Below are 16024 nucleotides of genomic sequence, written 5' to 3' on the forward strand. Positions count from 1 at the left end.
TCGTCCGTCGTGGTGGTGCGGGCATGGTCGCGCCCTGGGTGCTGCCCGCGCCCCTCAGCCCGGCGCAGCTGAAGCGCCTGGAGCAACACCGCTACAGCGCGGCCGGGCGCTCGCTGCTGGAGCCATGGCTGCAGCCCTACTGGGGCTGGCTGGTGGAGCAGGTCCCGCGGGGGCTGGCGCCCAACGCCATCACCATGGGCGGCCTCCTGCTGAACTGCCTGACGGCGCTGCCGCTCATCGCCTGCTGCCCCAGCGCCACCGAGCAGGTACCGCCCGACACGGCCGCCGCCCCCCGCTGGAGCCGCACTGAGCCGGGCGCGGGGGCCGCGGCTCGGCCCCGCTGGTGCCTGCTGGCAGTGCCGGGGGCTGGGGGGCCGTGCCCGGCGCGGGGGCCGTGCCTTGTCACTTTGGGCTCCACCGCAGCGACGCGCGTGGCCCGTCCCTTGGCAGGGAGGGCTAAGGCAGCGCTGCGGGATTGTCCTGAGAAATCAGAGGAGCGGTGACGCGCGGCTCACCCTTTGGGGCAGCAGGGGTAGAGCTGGAGATGGGTGTTAGGGTCTGAATGCCCAAATGCTGTAGGGATCACGTGGAAGGACGAGGTTCAGCGGACGAGCTCTGGCCCTTCACTGCCCAAAGAGCCCCGTGGGGCCGGGGCTTTGGTGTGGTGGGCACCTGGCCTGCACTGCACGCTGTGGTGCAGAGGGCACAGCCGGGCTCACCTGGTGCGTGGCACTCCCGCCTACCCCACGGAGCAGCCTGCATTCCATGTGTGTGCCTCTGCGCGGGCAGCTGGCTGGGAGGGGAATGGAACCCTCCTCAGGAGTGCGGCTGTCACCCAGGGGCCGTGGAGGTAGAAACAGCAGCTGCTCATGATGGAGGGTGCGGGATGTGCCCAGGAGCGGGGCAGGGCTGGCCACGAAACGTGCCTGATGCCACTTGGGCATCGCTTAGGTCAGAGCTGCGGCTGGGTTGTGTAGCAGATGTGTTAGCTGACAGTAGCTCCAATGTTTCCCGTCCTTGGGTGGGAAGCAGTGGAGTGCTTTAACTTCTGGAGGGAAAACAGGCTTGTTAACGTGGGCTGGGGCTGCTCTCGGGCTGCTCTCACTTGAACTGCGGTGCCTACAGTTTCTCACACAATTTCAGGACCTCTATCCAAGCTTGCCAGCCTGTTGCAGGTTTCCCGTTGCAAAGTCTTTATGGTAGTCAGGGTAGGAAATATTGCTTTATGTGGGTAAAATCCCTTAAAAGGTGGCAGTTGTTTTTCTTGTGTTCTGGTGGGCTTAAATCCTAACAGCAGAGGTTGGCAGTTGGTTGGGACTTTTTTAATACCATAGATTTACCCTGGTGAGTGTTCTTGTCAGAAGAACATTATCTTTTTCTCTAGTTGCTTTGCACTTCGTGTTCACAGAGGTGTTTGTGGCAGGCATATCAGGAAACTTATCCAAATCGAAATTAGCTTTGGGGTTTGGTCTCACCCTAATCATCCCCCTGATATACATCACCAGGTAGAGGCACTCAGGTGTTGCAGGCAGTAGGAGGAGAGAGGACAGAGATGATAGTGAATGGCTGGAAACTACAGATGGTAATCTATTAGCACTTTCAGAATTAAAATGCCTGTAGACTACTACCTTTAGCTTAGTTTTGTGATAAAAAGATCAGTCATGTACTAGCTATGTGTCTGACTGCTCATTTTAGCTTTTTCTCTTTGCTATGCAAAACTAAAAGCAGAAAGTAAGTTATTTTTCCCTTGAGGACTCTTGTACAAAAAGAAAAAAGTTGTTTTGCAGAGATCCAGGGAATTATTCCTTCCAGGAAAACTTAGGTTGGGTTTTAGGAACTTTTCTGTTTGGACTTTTTAATTTTTTTTTTTTAATTGTGGAAGCTGGGTTTTATAAGAACCTATAGTTTGGACTACACTTTCTTGTTCAGATACCAATCTATCCTTTATAAATATGCAGTGTGAAGCCAACCTCATCCTGTTGTTTTGTTTGTTGCCTCTGCTCTGTGAGAATAGTCCTGATTTTCTCTTGCTGCATCACTTAGAAGCACCATTCTCTCTCCTACTTGCTTAATGACTCAGCTTGTCTTCTGCCTGAGGTAAGGTCATGTTTCTGGACAGCTTTTTGAAAAAGCTAAAGCTGTTACAACACTTAATAGGTGCTGCATGTGCTGTTGTAATACCTATTTCATAGTTTTGAAATACCTATTTCATAGTTTTGACTTGGATTTATAGGCTGGAAAGGGTAGGTGGAGCTGAAAATTACGTTCAAGATGATTGAAATCACAGACTGAACTAATACCATAGTGCACTTCAACAGCACCTCTTTCCACCATGAACATGTCTTGATTAGCTGATGGACAAAGAAGAACTTGTCATATTCTCTTGGATAGGGTAGGAGCACTGGAGACTTGGATAAAATAACAAGCAGGTTTGGGTTTTGGTGGGTTTTTTATTTTGGTTTGGTTTTTTTTGAGTTGGTTTATGTGGTCGTTTTTTATTCCTTAACCAGTCTTAAGTGGGCCATTTTGGTTAAGCCTTTGTTGAAAACACAAAACAAGTAAGACTGGTCACTGAAATCCCTTGGAAAGTAGCTGCTAACAGATGCTTAGAAAAGAGATCTTTCTCCACTATCCCTTCCAGCTGCCAAAGACTGTGGTTTAGCAGTTTCTTTGCAAGGGATTCTACTTGCGTTATTTGCTAGAAAGCAGCTGTTGGATCTACCTGTTCCCCACAGACACTTTCCACCTGATGATTTTGCCATTTGAATGAGTTGTTTCGAACCAATTCGTACTTTCAGCTTCCATTATGTCCTATTGCAGTGATTTCTACGATTTCATACTGCTCATTGCCAACCCCAGTGCAATTCATGTCTCAACCCACAAAATGCTCTCTTGTTCTCCTAACATGGAGCCATTGTTTCCCTATACACTGTTCTTTTTATCTTCATCAGTATCAGTAGCCACTAAAAGCCAGTTTGTTCCTGACTAGCGCCGGATGTTTTGGAATGATAAAATATTGTCTATTTCAGTAATGTCTCCTGGCCCAGTAGGAACATGGTTGATATCACTGTCTCCTGCAAATGCATGTTTCAACAGAAGCCTTCTTTTTTAGAGGTAAGCCCTTAGCAGGTTGCACCCCTCAGGCATTGTTGTGACTACAATCCATGTGGGTACATTTTTGTTGAGGTTTGTCCAGTTTCCTACTCTCTGTAACTTAGGACAGCAGTCTGTAAAAATAATATACAGGTATGGTGGTGGAGAGAGCACCACCTGCACGTTTCATGTTTATGGAGTGCTGAAATGGCATTTTCATTGTGGTTGCAGCCTGGGTTGTGTTTTTTTCTTTTTCCTTTTTTTTTTTTTTTGACACTTCTTAGGAAGTTTTTAGGAATGAAAACTCTTGCTGACATTAACTAAGAGCTGTGTGTATTTGCTGCATTAGAGAGCAAAAGAAGCACTTTCTGGGTGAAGATTTCTATTTTATCCCCACTATAGGACAGTGAATTGTTTTGCTCTACTGCCAGCAGACTTCTCTGAAGCAGCTCCAGTCAATTCCTTAGGCTTTGCAGGGGAATCTTGCATACCCCTCCGCAGTTTGGGGACAAGCAGGAAGAAAAGTGACTGAACATATTTTTTAAAGGGAGAAGGAAACTTTGATGCTCTGCATTGGTGGTTGCTCGTGGAGGGGTCTAGCTTTGGTAATCTTTCAAGATCTCTAAAATCGTAGAATAGCTGGGTGGAAGAGACTTTAAAGGCCATCCTGTCCAGCCTCCTTGCTATCATCAACTAAATTGGGTTGCTCAGAGTCCTGTCCAGTCTCACCTTGAATGTTCCCAGAGGTGGGGCATCTATTACCTCTCTGGGCAACCTGTGCCAGTGTTTCATGACTCTCATCATCAAAAAAGAAATCTTCCTTCTATTTAATCTAAATCTGCTCTCTTCTATAAAGTCATAGACTTGTAGAATGGTTTGAGAAGCTAGAATTTTAGACAGAAGCGCACATTAACTGTAATTATTACATTGTACTGAATTGTAACTATTTGAAAAATAGTCTTGTTTACAGTATGATCTAAGCAAATATCTGGGAACAGAGGAAGACAGGAAGAGAAAAGTGTGGATCACAGATTTGCTGTTTGGGCAGTGATAGGAAAAGGGGGCAGGGGCCCAAGGGTTCTCCTGCAGCAAGCCAAGGGAAGGAAGGGAGGCTTGTGATGGCTAGCTCTGTGGAATTGTTCAAGAAATGGTGTAGTGAGTTTATAAAAGGGTGTCATACCTTGCTGAAATGGTGCTGTTCAGAAAACCATGCATCTACTGAGACTATGAAAAACGAGGTTCACTCTTTGCAAAATTTTAAGGAAAGTTTAATAAAAGGGACAATTAGGAGACAACAGCAAAAAGGGTCTTACAGCCGGGTGCTTCGGCAGAGATCCAAAGGCACACCTTTATATCCAAAAGATCGGCTTTAAAAGTACATCGCTTATTTCGTCTTCATCATCATCATGCATAATTCATGAATTCTTTGGAATTGCTGAGTATCATCTTATCAGTCTTATCTTTTTCCTTGGCTCCATTCTGTCTGGTTTCAGGTTCTTTTCTTCTGATAAGATTTTCCAGGAATGTGAAGACCCCCCCCCCATGCTTCCCAAACTGACCACCCAAACTACAGACATTGTACAGCATTACATTACAGAACCTGGGCAAAGCTTTTCTAATATTAAGGAACATGAAAAAAACCAACACCACAATACATTCATAGCAATTATGTAACATGCGAAAAGCCAATACCACAGTACATTTATAACAGAGAGCAAAAAGCAGGGGAGGGTCTCAGTGACTTCACCTGGCTCTACTATCAGTAGTTTGGAGGGAGAGGAACATTGGTGAGATGCTGTCTCTGCCTCTCTCTCTCTTTTTAAAAAACTTAAAAAACAACAGCAAACCCAAGCAAACAGCTGAATTGCCTTTAAAAGGAAAGAGGCCTGTCAGAGGGCAAAAATGAGGGGAAGATACTGACAGGTATCATATTATGTAAACAGCAGGGGCACAGCTGAGCTGTGTGGGAGAGAGAGTAGAGAAGTAGAAAAGACGTTGAACTGGAGCAGCTGGTATGAACAGGGATGTGTGTGGGAGGGGAGAGTGTGAAGGAAAAAGCATCACCTGACTTGGAAAAGAAGTGTGAAGCACTGAGTGGAGTGGGAAATTCAGCCAAAACCCACGAGTGAGGAACAGAGCGATCAGTTGTGAATGGGAGAAGGAGGTTATTTGGCATGAAGTAAGAAGATCCAGGAATCCTGACACAGAAGGATGGAAACTCTTTTAGGCAGGGCTTGTTGGAGAGACAAGGGTGCTAAAGGAATGCAGAGAGTCTTTGGTATGCATGAAATGCACTTGGACTATGGTACAATTATTTGATTATTATTTTTATTTTTTCATCCATGCTGTCTTCCCTGCTCTAGTTCAGGTTTGAACAGCCCCTTCCCTTATCCTGCTATTAGTATAATTGCACACAGCGCTTTGTGCTGAAGTGTGGGAAATGATCCATATTCAGGGAGAAGAAGAGGGGGAAGTCCAGTCTAAATGTCTCCCTCTGTTCTGGATCTGATCCAGAGAGGGGCCATGTAAACTAGGGCAAAACTATTAGCCGTGGATTGAGGAAGTGAGATTATGGCTAAATGTGATGAGTAATTAAGGGAAACTGAATCTTTAAATACTGCAAAAGCTTGGCCTGTTGAACTTTCCAGACTTGAGAGCTTTGCTTGAAACAAGTTCTAAAGGATTTCCCTGACACATGTAGTCTTTTGTAACTGTCCGTGCTCTTTTGTGGGGTGGAATCATGGGAGGAGAAGAATGCCTGCTGTTCAACCCCCATTTTTTCCTGAAGGAGAGGCATGTCACACATACCTGTCAAACACTACATGTATATGGCTTTGTTTTGATGTGCTCTGGGTCAGTAGATGACCAGTTCTACTGTATCAAATCTGTGTGTGACAGGATTCTGGGGCTGTATTATCTTCAGACATCATTTTGAATTGAAGCAGAGAAGCATCCCCCTCTCCCTCCCTGCCTCCTTCCCCTCAGGTTTCTGTTCTCTTGTAGTTCCATGGGAGCAGCATCTAGCTCTGGCCAAATAATGCACTTGCTTAGTTAGGCAGGATATAACTTTGGGCAGAGATAATAAACACCTCATCAGTGAAAAGCTGATGATTATTGGGAGCCTCCTGACCTTTCTGCTCAGCCATGTCAGCATTCTCAGATGCTCCCACTTCTCTAATTTGAAAACTACTTGGGTCCAGCGTGGGAAGACATCAGGGGACATCCCTGAATGGACAGCCAGGCATGTGAGAAGGCAAAGGAGACAGCAACGGGAGCTGTATTGAGAGGGAAGATAGCAGAGAAAATCCATGATTATTAGGAACCTTTGGTGATTTGGAAAACTCTGTTTTTACCAATTAAAACATTAGAACATTCATTTAATCTGCTAAATGATAGTTGATCACAAGTGAATTTTAGTTCTTACCACTTTGGGTTAGATTTGAACTGACGGCCTAGGGATGAAATGCTCCAGATAGTGTTTCTAAGCTCTCTGACATATGTTGCTCTTACTAGGATCTTTCTCCTTTCTCTTTAACTGTGGGGATGCCAATACATCTGCTACAGCTGCTAGTGGATACAGATATCCTTACTGGGAGGCAGATGAAAATGCTCACCCTTCTTCCAGATCAGCAAGGGGCCGAGTGCTTTAGTTTTGGAACTAGAGGGACTGTTGCTTTGATTTGTCCCAGTAGGAGCTAATGCAAACAGACTTGGATCAGCCTGAATGATCATACCTGTACTATAACTTGTAACTGGACAAAAGCTACTGCTTTGTCAAAAAGACCTAATAGGAAAAGTTTGAGTTAAAGCTGATGTATTTGTTTATTTTTGCATATATTGTGTTACACTTGCTTTGCGAGAAGCTAAATGTAGATCTCAAGCTATCTTTTCATAATGAATAGAAGTATGTAGCAGTAAGGATACCTCATAAAACTCTGCAGGTGATCTTTGTGGCACTTCACAGAAATATTAATGATAAAATTTGCAATGTCTTTCAAATAAATAAAATTGGCAATGTCTTTTCCTAACAGTGAAACTAGTGATTTCTCATGGCATTTCTGCTTATAGGTCTGGAGCTGCTGTGTTTGAGATTCTGTGTTATTCTCTACATAACAAAGTTATTCTGAAAGCCAGTGTATACACTATGGTGACTTTAGTGTGTGGATTGTATCACAACTAAAATTATCTTAGCTTCAGCAATGTCCTAACTGTGCTTTTACGTTCTGAAGTACCCGAGCAATGACTGACAGCCCTCTGTTTTTGAAGGGTGGAGACAAAGGGGAGGTAGCTGCAGCCCCTCTGCACAATGTGGGACCAAGTGAGACCTTATGCCAGGAGAGACCCTTGAGTTCTCTGTGCCTCCATGGAGCTTTTGGTGATCCACAGTCCTGGGGTAGCCACAGTCATCTCCTGTTCTCCACAGGCTTTATCCTTTCTCCTTCATTAGAGGAGTGAAACTTTTTCAAAAGGTGGCAAAAAATTCCCTCCCTGCTTTAACCCCATGCCCCAAGACAAGATTCCTTTGTGTAACTAGACACTAAATGGGAGAAGGCAGCTAAGTAACTCAACTAATTCCATCAGTAAACATCAAACATGTATTGCTGTCTTCACTTGACCTAAATTTCTATAGTGTGATCTTTGCAGGAATTATCAAATACCAGTATATTAAATGTCCATTGGAATATCTCTTCATCCTCTTTTCCCTGTTTAAGACTTCCTACATGATCTGTGATAACAATTTTTCTTGGTTTCCTTGGATTAAGGCAGAAGACAGCTTTGCCAGTTTTGAAGAATGTTTTAAGTTTTCTAGATTTTCATGTGCATACAAATCCAGACCTTGCACCTAAAGCTGGAGCTCCTGATTCTTTGACTGTCTTTTCCTTCAAAGCTGGGTGAAGCAGCCAACTATTTGGCTTTGATAGCAGTGTATCAGCCAGACTGGAATATGTGAGGAATTCTTAAATAACAGCAAAAATGCTATTCAGAACTGGACCTTCCTTAAGCATGTTGCTGCTTTGTGTGTTTTGTGACCAGTCTAACTGGAGGTGTAACTTTCTAGCTCAGAACAATAATGACAAGACATCAGAATGTCTGGAGGAGCAGCTCACCTCGCCAGCATTCTTACTGCTGCCTTTGAATGGACAGATGACTGCCATTTTCCCTTCTTCCCCAGCAGCGACACTGCGTTTAGTTGAGTGTGGACAAATCTCAGCACACTGAGATCTGATCTGGTGGCTAAATCTGCTTAATAGCCTTTACTGGGCTTAGGAAATACATGTACACATGTTGATCAATTCGTGTCGCAGGAGGGGAGTTGCAGAGATGTAGCAGCGCCAGAGCAGCTGTCCCTGAGCGGGGAGTGGGAAAGGATTCAGCTCTGTGGCTGTCTGGCTGTTCCCTTGTTTAACCTGCAAGTTGTATTTCCAGCATTTTTACCTGATTTTGACTCTGTTTTCGTGAACAGTGCTTCTAAATACTAAAGGTACCTCTGGAAAGTACATGAGGCAAAAATGTTGCCTGTGCTTTGTTCCAAAGGTGTTTTAAATAATTTTTAACAAAACCTGATTCCTAGACAAAGCCATAAGGACTGTGCATATGAAAACAGTGCTTTTGAAAGGAATGTCTGCAGAACAGTTCCCTTGAAGCTAAGAGTGGTGTTAGGGTAACAGCTTGGTTTGAAACTGATGGTGTGTATTAAGTAGATAGTTTCTTCTTCATATTTAGTGAATTTCTTAATTTTTTAAGCCCTGTCCCAAGTGCCTAGGTAGTCAATTTTGTGTGTTGGAAAAAATATTTTTCCCTAAAGGCTGAAGCTTTTAGTAAAATCCTTAATGGGTTTTTATGTTGTAAATCTGAGCAAATCTTTCAAGCACCTCTCAAATAAACTGCTGAGAGCTTTAGTAAGTGCCTTGCTACTACTTTCTTTTTTAAAGATGATTTTTATTTTTATAACATTTTTCAGCACAAAGAATGCAAATAATTATAGAAATACTGTGGGTTTAAGGTAGAAAAGTAAATCAGTTGATGCAGAGGAGGGGCTAAAGTTTTGGGATTGCTTTTGTTTAAATAATTAGAAGGACCTGTGTTCCACTGGTGTATCTGGAGTAGTTCATTACAGTAGTTACTACAATTCATGTAGAAATTAGTGCAAGGTGTTTGGTTTGTCCATTAATTAAGTTAAAAAAAGCACAGTATAGTACAGTTTTGTGGTGAACATTATTTTATCCTTAATGAAACAGATTATTAGCTGAGAAATTGGGAACTACTTGGTGACCTTTTCTATGAATCTCTTTCAGGCACCTTTTTGGGCATACATCCTGGGTGCAATAGGACTTTTTATCTACCAGTCACTGGATGCCATTGATGGGAAGCAAGCCAGAAGAACAAACAGTAGTTCTCCTCTAGGAGAACTCTTTGATCATGGTTGCGACTCTATTTCCACAGGTAGCCTTAACCTACTGTCACCCATCCTAGTTTATAAAAGTTACCTGTTTTCAAGATGAGCTGATTAGTCACAGATTTGTTGAAGTTGTAAAGGACCTCTGGAGATCATCTAGTCCAAACTCCTGCTTGGAACAGGGTCTTTTAGAGTAACTTTACTATCTCCTGACCTTTGCATCCCTGGCCAGTAACAGGGGGGATATTTCAGAAGTTCCTTTGTCAAATGTTGGGTAAGATGTATTCTGCTCCTACTTAACTGTGCATCTTCACATACTCCACTTTAGGAGTAAGGTGCCAAAGTATCGGTTTGGTAATAGGGTAGCCTGGCACGTAGGAGAAGGGTAATTTATATTCCTGAGAAGAACTAGTTTTTAAAAAGTTTTAAGTCCTTAAAAAGTAAGCCTTGCTCAGTTTCACTTTCCGTATTTTGCTGCTGTTGGTGCCAATGCGCCTGTAGTTTTGTAAAGCTCAATGGCTGAAACAGTTGCCCTGGGAATTGGTAGCTTCTTTATGCCTCGGTTCCCAGAGAAGTGCAGCTGCCAGTCTCCCTGAGCTTGGCTCTTCAGCTGAAGTTGTCAGTGTTGCAAAGAACACGAGATGACGAGGCCGGTAGGAGGGAGAACAACCACTGTAGGCTAGAGGGCGGGGCCCTGCCTTGGCAGGGAAGGAGTGCTGTGTTTTGGTCTCTCCTGCCAGGACTGTCCTTGAGGGTCAGCTACTCTGTGAAGTATCAGTCATAGCATTACGTTGTTAGAGTGATGTAAAATGTCCTGTGTTTTAGTTTATTTTTTTAAATTTCTCTTAACTTCAAGCCAAGAGGCTATATGACTAACATGTTCATTTCTGCTTTTCAGTATTTGTTGTCCTTGGATCCTGCATAGCAATCCGACTAGGAACAAATCCTGACTGGTTGTTTTTCTGTTGTTTTGTGGGACTTTTTATGTTCTATTCTGCTCACTGGCAGACATATGTATCAGGCATACTAAGGTTTGGAAAGTAAGTAGGTATCTTTAGAAGTACATATGCCTTAATGTCTGAGACTGCTAGCTCCTTGATTTCAGTTTCTTCTTGGTTTACTCCCTGCTTTCTTTCTCTCACCTTCTTTCTCATCTCCCTGCCAATCTAGCAATCTTGTGTTTTACCTGACAAGCACTTGAAACCCTGTGTAATACTGAGAACTTTTTCTTTTAGCAGCTGATTTTAGCTCTATATGCGTTGTTTGCATGCATTTGGCACTTTAGTCTGCAGATTTGTTGTCAGAACCCATACAGGCACCATGCAGGCTCAGGCCAGAGAGGTCTTGTTTACATTGCAGACAAGTGCCCTGTGTAGGAGTAGGGACAGAGCAAGCTGGGTACCTCCCTTTTTAATCTCCCAGCCACAGAACAGTTTCAGCCTCAGGGAACTCTAAACCACATGCATTTAAGAGAAATTCCCCTGCTAATGGGTTTCCCTGTCATTGATATCTTCATTCTTCCTTGGAATGAACTTTCTGCACCCATTGCATCCTCAAGGAGTTCCACATATCATCTGGCAGTGCTTGAAAAATTACCCCACATATATATGAGGGCCTTTCGTTTAATCTGGCTCATACTGGTTTTGATGTCCTTGAGGTTTTGTGTTAGGTCACAGTTCTAGAGACTGCTGTGGTGCTGCTCATGACTTGATAGAAATTTTATCTGTTTCACTGCAGCATAGGAGAAGTCATGAAATTCATGTAGAAAATAATAATTTCAATTTAACTGCTAATAGGGTGGGGATTGCTGCACTCTCCTGTAGCTGTGGTGGTGCCTGGCCACGGCCTTTTGCTGTTTTTAAGCAATGAGCTTCACTTTAGTATAATTACTTCTGAGAAGAGGAAAAGGTCAGAGACTTCTGTGACAGCAAAACTGGAAATAAGTTTTGGCTGTCTTTCTGCTAATCCCAGTCCCTTGCTAAGTCACCTGTTCATAGTCCTACTTAGCTCTGTCCTGTTAGAAGCACCTTAGCAAATCTGCACATCCCCAGGCACACAGGCTGGTGACCAGCTGTCCCTGCACACTGCATCAAATGCAGGCTGTCTCTGAGCTCTTTTTGATTTGCTGGTAATGCATTTTACCACACAAACTATAATTCTTCTGCCTGCCTGAACATCCTAATCTTTTTAATAAACTATAAACAAAAATAGGTGCTTTACAATGATGGCTGAAATAGGATACTTTCTGTCCATGACAGTAGGCTGCTCTGAAGGGAGGTGGACTAGACCATGAGCTCTGGCATTTTGCAGACATGGCTGCTTTTCTGTGCCTTTTATTCTTGCATAAAGCATGAGAATGATTTCCCCACATCAGGAAGTCACTGGGACTCCTTTACCACATAAAGATTTTGTTAAAAACTTGGTGACTTCTACTTAAACATAATGATAGTGCATAGTACAAACAGTTCAGAGTGGCCTAATGTTCCATGGTTACTGTTTTAAGTTAAACAGACACAACATTTCTCCAAGGTAACTTATTTCTGTCCAGTGAAAACAGGTCACAGTTTTTTTCAAGGCTCCCAATTTTGTTTTTCTTAAGCATAGAGGTTTGAAGAAGGCATTAGTATAGTGCTCTAAATATCATGGTACATAAGAAGATGGATGGAGGTTTTCACTGATGCTGTTCCTCAATTAGCAGCACTAGATTTTAGAAATAAATCACAGATGAGAGATTCCTAGTGCTGATGGGCAGGAAGGATCAGAGAGCTGAATAATGTGACACTGTCAGATTGCAGAATACTGCAGTGTCTGAGTAAAGTCTTTGGACTCTGATTTGGGCTCTGTTGCCACCAACAGTCTGAGCCTCTGTAAAATTAAGTATTAAACTTTGGCACATGATTCAGCTTCAAGTTTGAGCCTCCTCCCACCCCCAGCAGCAACAATGGCAATGCAGATTAGAAATCCAAGTGTTAATAGTGCAGAGTGCAACCTCTGAACACTTGCACTTGGGTGCTTTTGCATGAGGTAACCAGCAAGTTCAGCAATGGCGGAGGATGTAACACTTCATCCCTGGCAGAGAGGGAAGAGCTCACTCCCAGCTCCACTGTCATTTGACTCAAGCCACTTCACCAAATGGGCAGAAGATGAAAAGCCTGCACTAGACTGACAAGCTGGACTGGTTCACCTGACAGAGTGAAGAGCACTACAGCAGATAAAGCTGAGGGAATACAACACCTTAGGAAGGACTCCCCATTCTCATGGTTTTAAGAGGCAATGAGCATGTCAGCTTATCATCTAACTGGAGTTTAAAGTCTGGATCCTCTAAGAGTCAGACTGTGATGAAATTTGGCATATTTTATTGCCATCTTTCTGATGAAAGAAGAGAGTGTAATGTTACTGAGATTATCAAGTTCAGATAAATGTCTTCCATTACCCAGGAGTTGATTGCTATCTCCTTTTAAAAATCCACTGTTTCCTGTGCAGACAGGTCATGTGCTAAGCAAGTAGCAATACACATTGACTTTGGTCATAATACCTTAAAACAGCAAATTTATTCCAACTGCTAAAAGAAATCTGGAACCTTCATTTTCACTGTTTGCTGGTAACTTTAGTATGAACATAAGGTACCTGTCTCAAAACTTTTGTTACCATAAAGGGTACCTTTGATATGCACTTTTTTTGGTTATTATTTTTGATTATTGATGTTAAAGCTTAAAGTATTGATTTTTTTTTTTTTTTCTTGAGCCTTGGTTTCATGTGAGGTTTCATCAATTAAATACAACAATAAAGAGTCGTCTATCTTGTCAGATACAAAAAAAGGTGAAATACAGAGTCTGGACTTCATAAGGCATACAAGGCCACCTTTTCCAAAGCACCTTTTATGGAGGAAAGCAAGATAGCAGTCATGTCTTCAGAAATAAGGCAAATGCTCAGCTATCCACTGACTCAGTCCTCCCTTGTTTTGCAGGCTGTATCTGTCAAGTTTTCATGATGCAAGGCTTAAAGAAATCCCTTCTTTCCCAGCCTGCTCTTTATAGTCTCTGCTTTTATATGCTGTGCTTTTAATGGAAACGCTTGATTGCATTTCCTATGAGCTTGCCTTAAGCTTTGATTTGATTCTTACACATCAACAAGTCTGTAAATTCGTACAAAATTTTCAAATAGTTAACAATGTATTCATTAAATATTCCCCTTATTAAAATTATATGTAGCTTGCTCCAGAAAAGGAGTATAGCTTTAATTTTAAATCTTAGCTGGAGATGTGTGCCTCCATATAGAGTAGCTTTCTCAGCCAAGGAAAGTAATATTCTATATATATTTATATAATTTGAAGTACAGTTACTGGGGTTTTATTCCCCGCTCTGTCCACACACACTTTATACTTACAGCAAGAAGTCCTTTAACTAAATTTCTTTCTTTTTCCCCTTCATAGAATTGATGTAACTGAAGTTCAGATCGCCATAACAATGTTGCTCTTGATATCTGCCTATGGAGGAGCAGCGATATGGGACTATAAGGTGAGCGTGTTAAGTGCTCAGAGTTCCTGTTGAGTATTTTTGTAAGTGTCCACAGTTCTGTGGTATTTGAAGCTGCCTTGTACAAGTACCATCAACACCTACTAGTTGTGTAATGTTGTTTTAGCCTATTGTATGAGTGCTGGTTATCTTGATGTTGTAGTTTACTTAGATCGCGTGACTCCCTGTGCACAAATTTGTACCTACCTAGAGGAAAAAAGACCCCATCTGCCACATACAAACTTTTGATCTGGCACCAATACTCCACACATACTTAAGCTTTAGCAAACAGTTTTTGTTCTGGTTTTCTAAATTTTGTATATTTTATTGCAAGACATACATTACTGTTCAGTTAAACTATTTATCTTAAAATTTAAGGATGAAGTGCTTCAATCTAATGAAATCATGGGATGAAACCAGGGGGTTTTGGTTAAGTTATCCGTATTTGTGTCGAAGTAGATGTACTGATTTTTAAGAATTATGCCACAGCCACATAAATGTAAATACTTATATTTAAAGAATTTTTTTCTTTCACAAAACTTTTTGATATCTGACTTCTGATCTTTAAAGATGCACTCTAGTGGACAGCATTAAAAGTATATTAGACTAAAATCTTCAACCTTTCTAGGGTCTTTATGCAGAAATTTATAGTTCTGACTGGTCATAGTGCAAAGAACTGAGACTTTTCCATACTATTGATAACCAATAGAAATGAACCCAAATATAAACCACCAAGAAATGAAAACTAATTCAAAAGTTTACTAAACAATTAAGGAATGTTTAGCTAAACTTCGTTTCCTTTTCCCAGCCTGTAAGATGCTTTTTTTTTCTATTTTCAAAAAGCTTGTTCATTTTGGAAAATAAAGCAGGTGCATTAAACTTAAATTATGATTGATTTTTCCCTCACTATTAAAATCTATTGTAGTTATGCTGTATCTCAAAACATTGTATATTCAAAAATATAGTCAACAGTTTCAATTTATTACTACTTCTTTTTCCTAATCCTCTGCTGCCTTTGGAAGTTTCCTTGAAACTGCAATTGATTCCAAAAGGTAACTGTTCAATTAAAATTTGTATCTGGAGACTATTCATGATAGTCTCGTGATACGCAAAGATACAGCACACAAATAACGTACCGAAACACACAGCTGGCCGATGGTGTTTGTGTTTCCTGTGGTTCAGCGTTGTTCCATCCAGAGAAATAGAAGGAAGTATCCCTCTTCCTGCTCCCATACCATGGTGATGGCAGTAGTCTGTGTCAAGTTTTTGCTTACATAGTGAAAAATATTTGAAGAACATATTAAGGAGGAACAGAGTAAAGATGTAGCTGAATTTCAAGAACAGAATTTAAGTACTCCGAAGTGGAGTTTAAGCATAACAAAAGATACTTCCTGTGTCCTTAGTAAGGAAACAAATTTTAAACACTGTTGTCCTGAGCTTGTTCACAGGAAAGTGAGAATTCAAATAAGACGTTTGTTTAGTAGGTAAGAGTGGCTTCTTTAATCACTTCTTAAAAAACGTGAAAAAGGTGTTGTGTGCTTAACTTTTAATATTCTTCTCTTGTTTTGTTATTGTTTGTTTTTTCTTTTTTTTGTTTTGGTTTGGTTTCTTTTGTGTTCTGCTAAGGTCCCTTTGCTGGGCTTAGAACTGAAGTTCTTTGCAGTTATTGGCATCCTGTGTGGAACAGCACTTTCTTTTCTCAATTACTTCCGTGTCATCTTTGGTGGAGGGGTTGGAAAGAATGGATCTACAATAGCAGTAAGTTGGTCTAAAAATCAAAATGAGGTTTGAATAATTTATGCCCATTATTTATTGCATTTCAGATAGTCCATAAGGGTTTTATTTGTTTAAGCATTTAAGCAGACAGGCATGAAAGTGTTGGATGGCTAAAGCAAAGACTTCATTATCTCCCTTCCCTCTGCTTGTTACTGGATTTTTTCTGTCACAGGAACGGCAATGAATTTTCTTACAAAATTGCTTAGTGGTCACTGCAAAGGGTACTAAGAGCAGTGGGATAATG

The 16024-nt window shown here is 41.9% G+C and overlaps 1 protein-coding gene across 2 annotated transcripts in view; it reads left to right on the top strand.

Moving 5' to 3' along the window:
- CHPT1 (choline phosphotransferase 1) overlaps positions 1 to 16024 on the top strand; it is a 21400-nt gene continuing 5376 nt past the window's right edge. For both annotated transcript variants that reach the window (XM_082279686.1, XM_082279687.1), the window contains exons 1-5: positions 1 to 266; positions 9390 to 9537; positions 10389 to 10530; positions 13923 to 14007; positions 15631 to 15762. In XM_082279686.1, coding sequence (XP_082135812.1) covers positions 24 to 266; positions 9390 to 9537; positions 10389 to 10530; positions 13923 to 14007; positions 15631 to 15762 — 750 coding nt within the window. In that variant the 5' untranslated portion in view covers positions 1 to 23. The remainder of the gene's footprint in view (positions 267 to 9389; positions 9538 to 10388; positions 10531 to 13922; positions 14008 to 15630; positions 15763 to 16024) is intronic.

This window comes from Coloeus monedula (genome assembly GCF_965178545.1).
Source record: "Coloeus monedula genome assembly, chromosome: 4".
Taxonomy (NCBI): domain Eukaryota; kingdom Metazoa; phylum Chordata; class Aves; order Passeriformes; family Corvidae; genus Coloeus; species Coloeus monedula.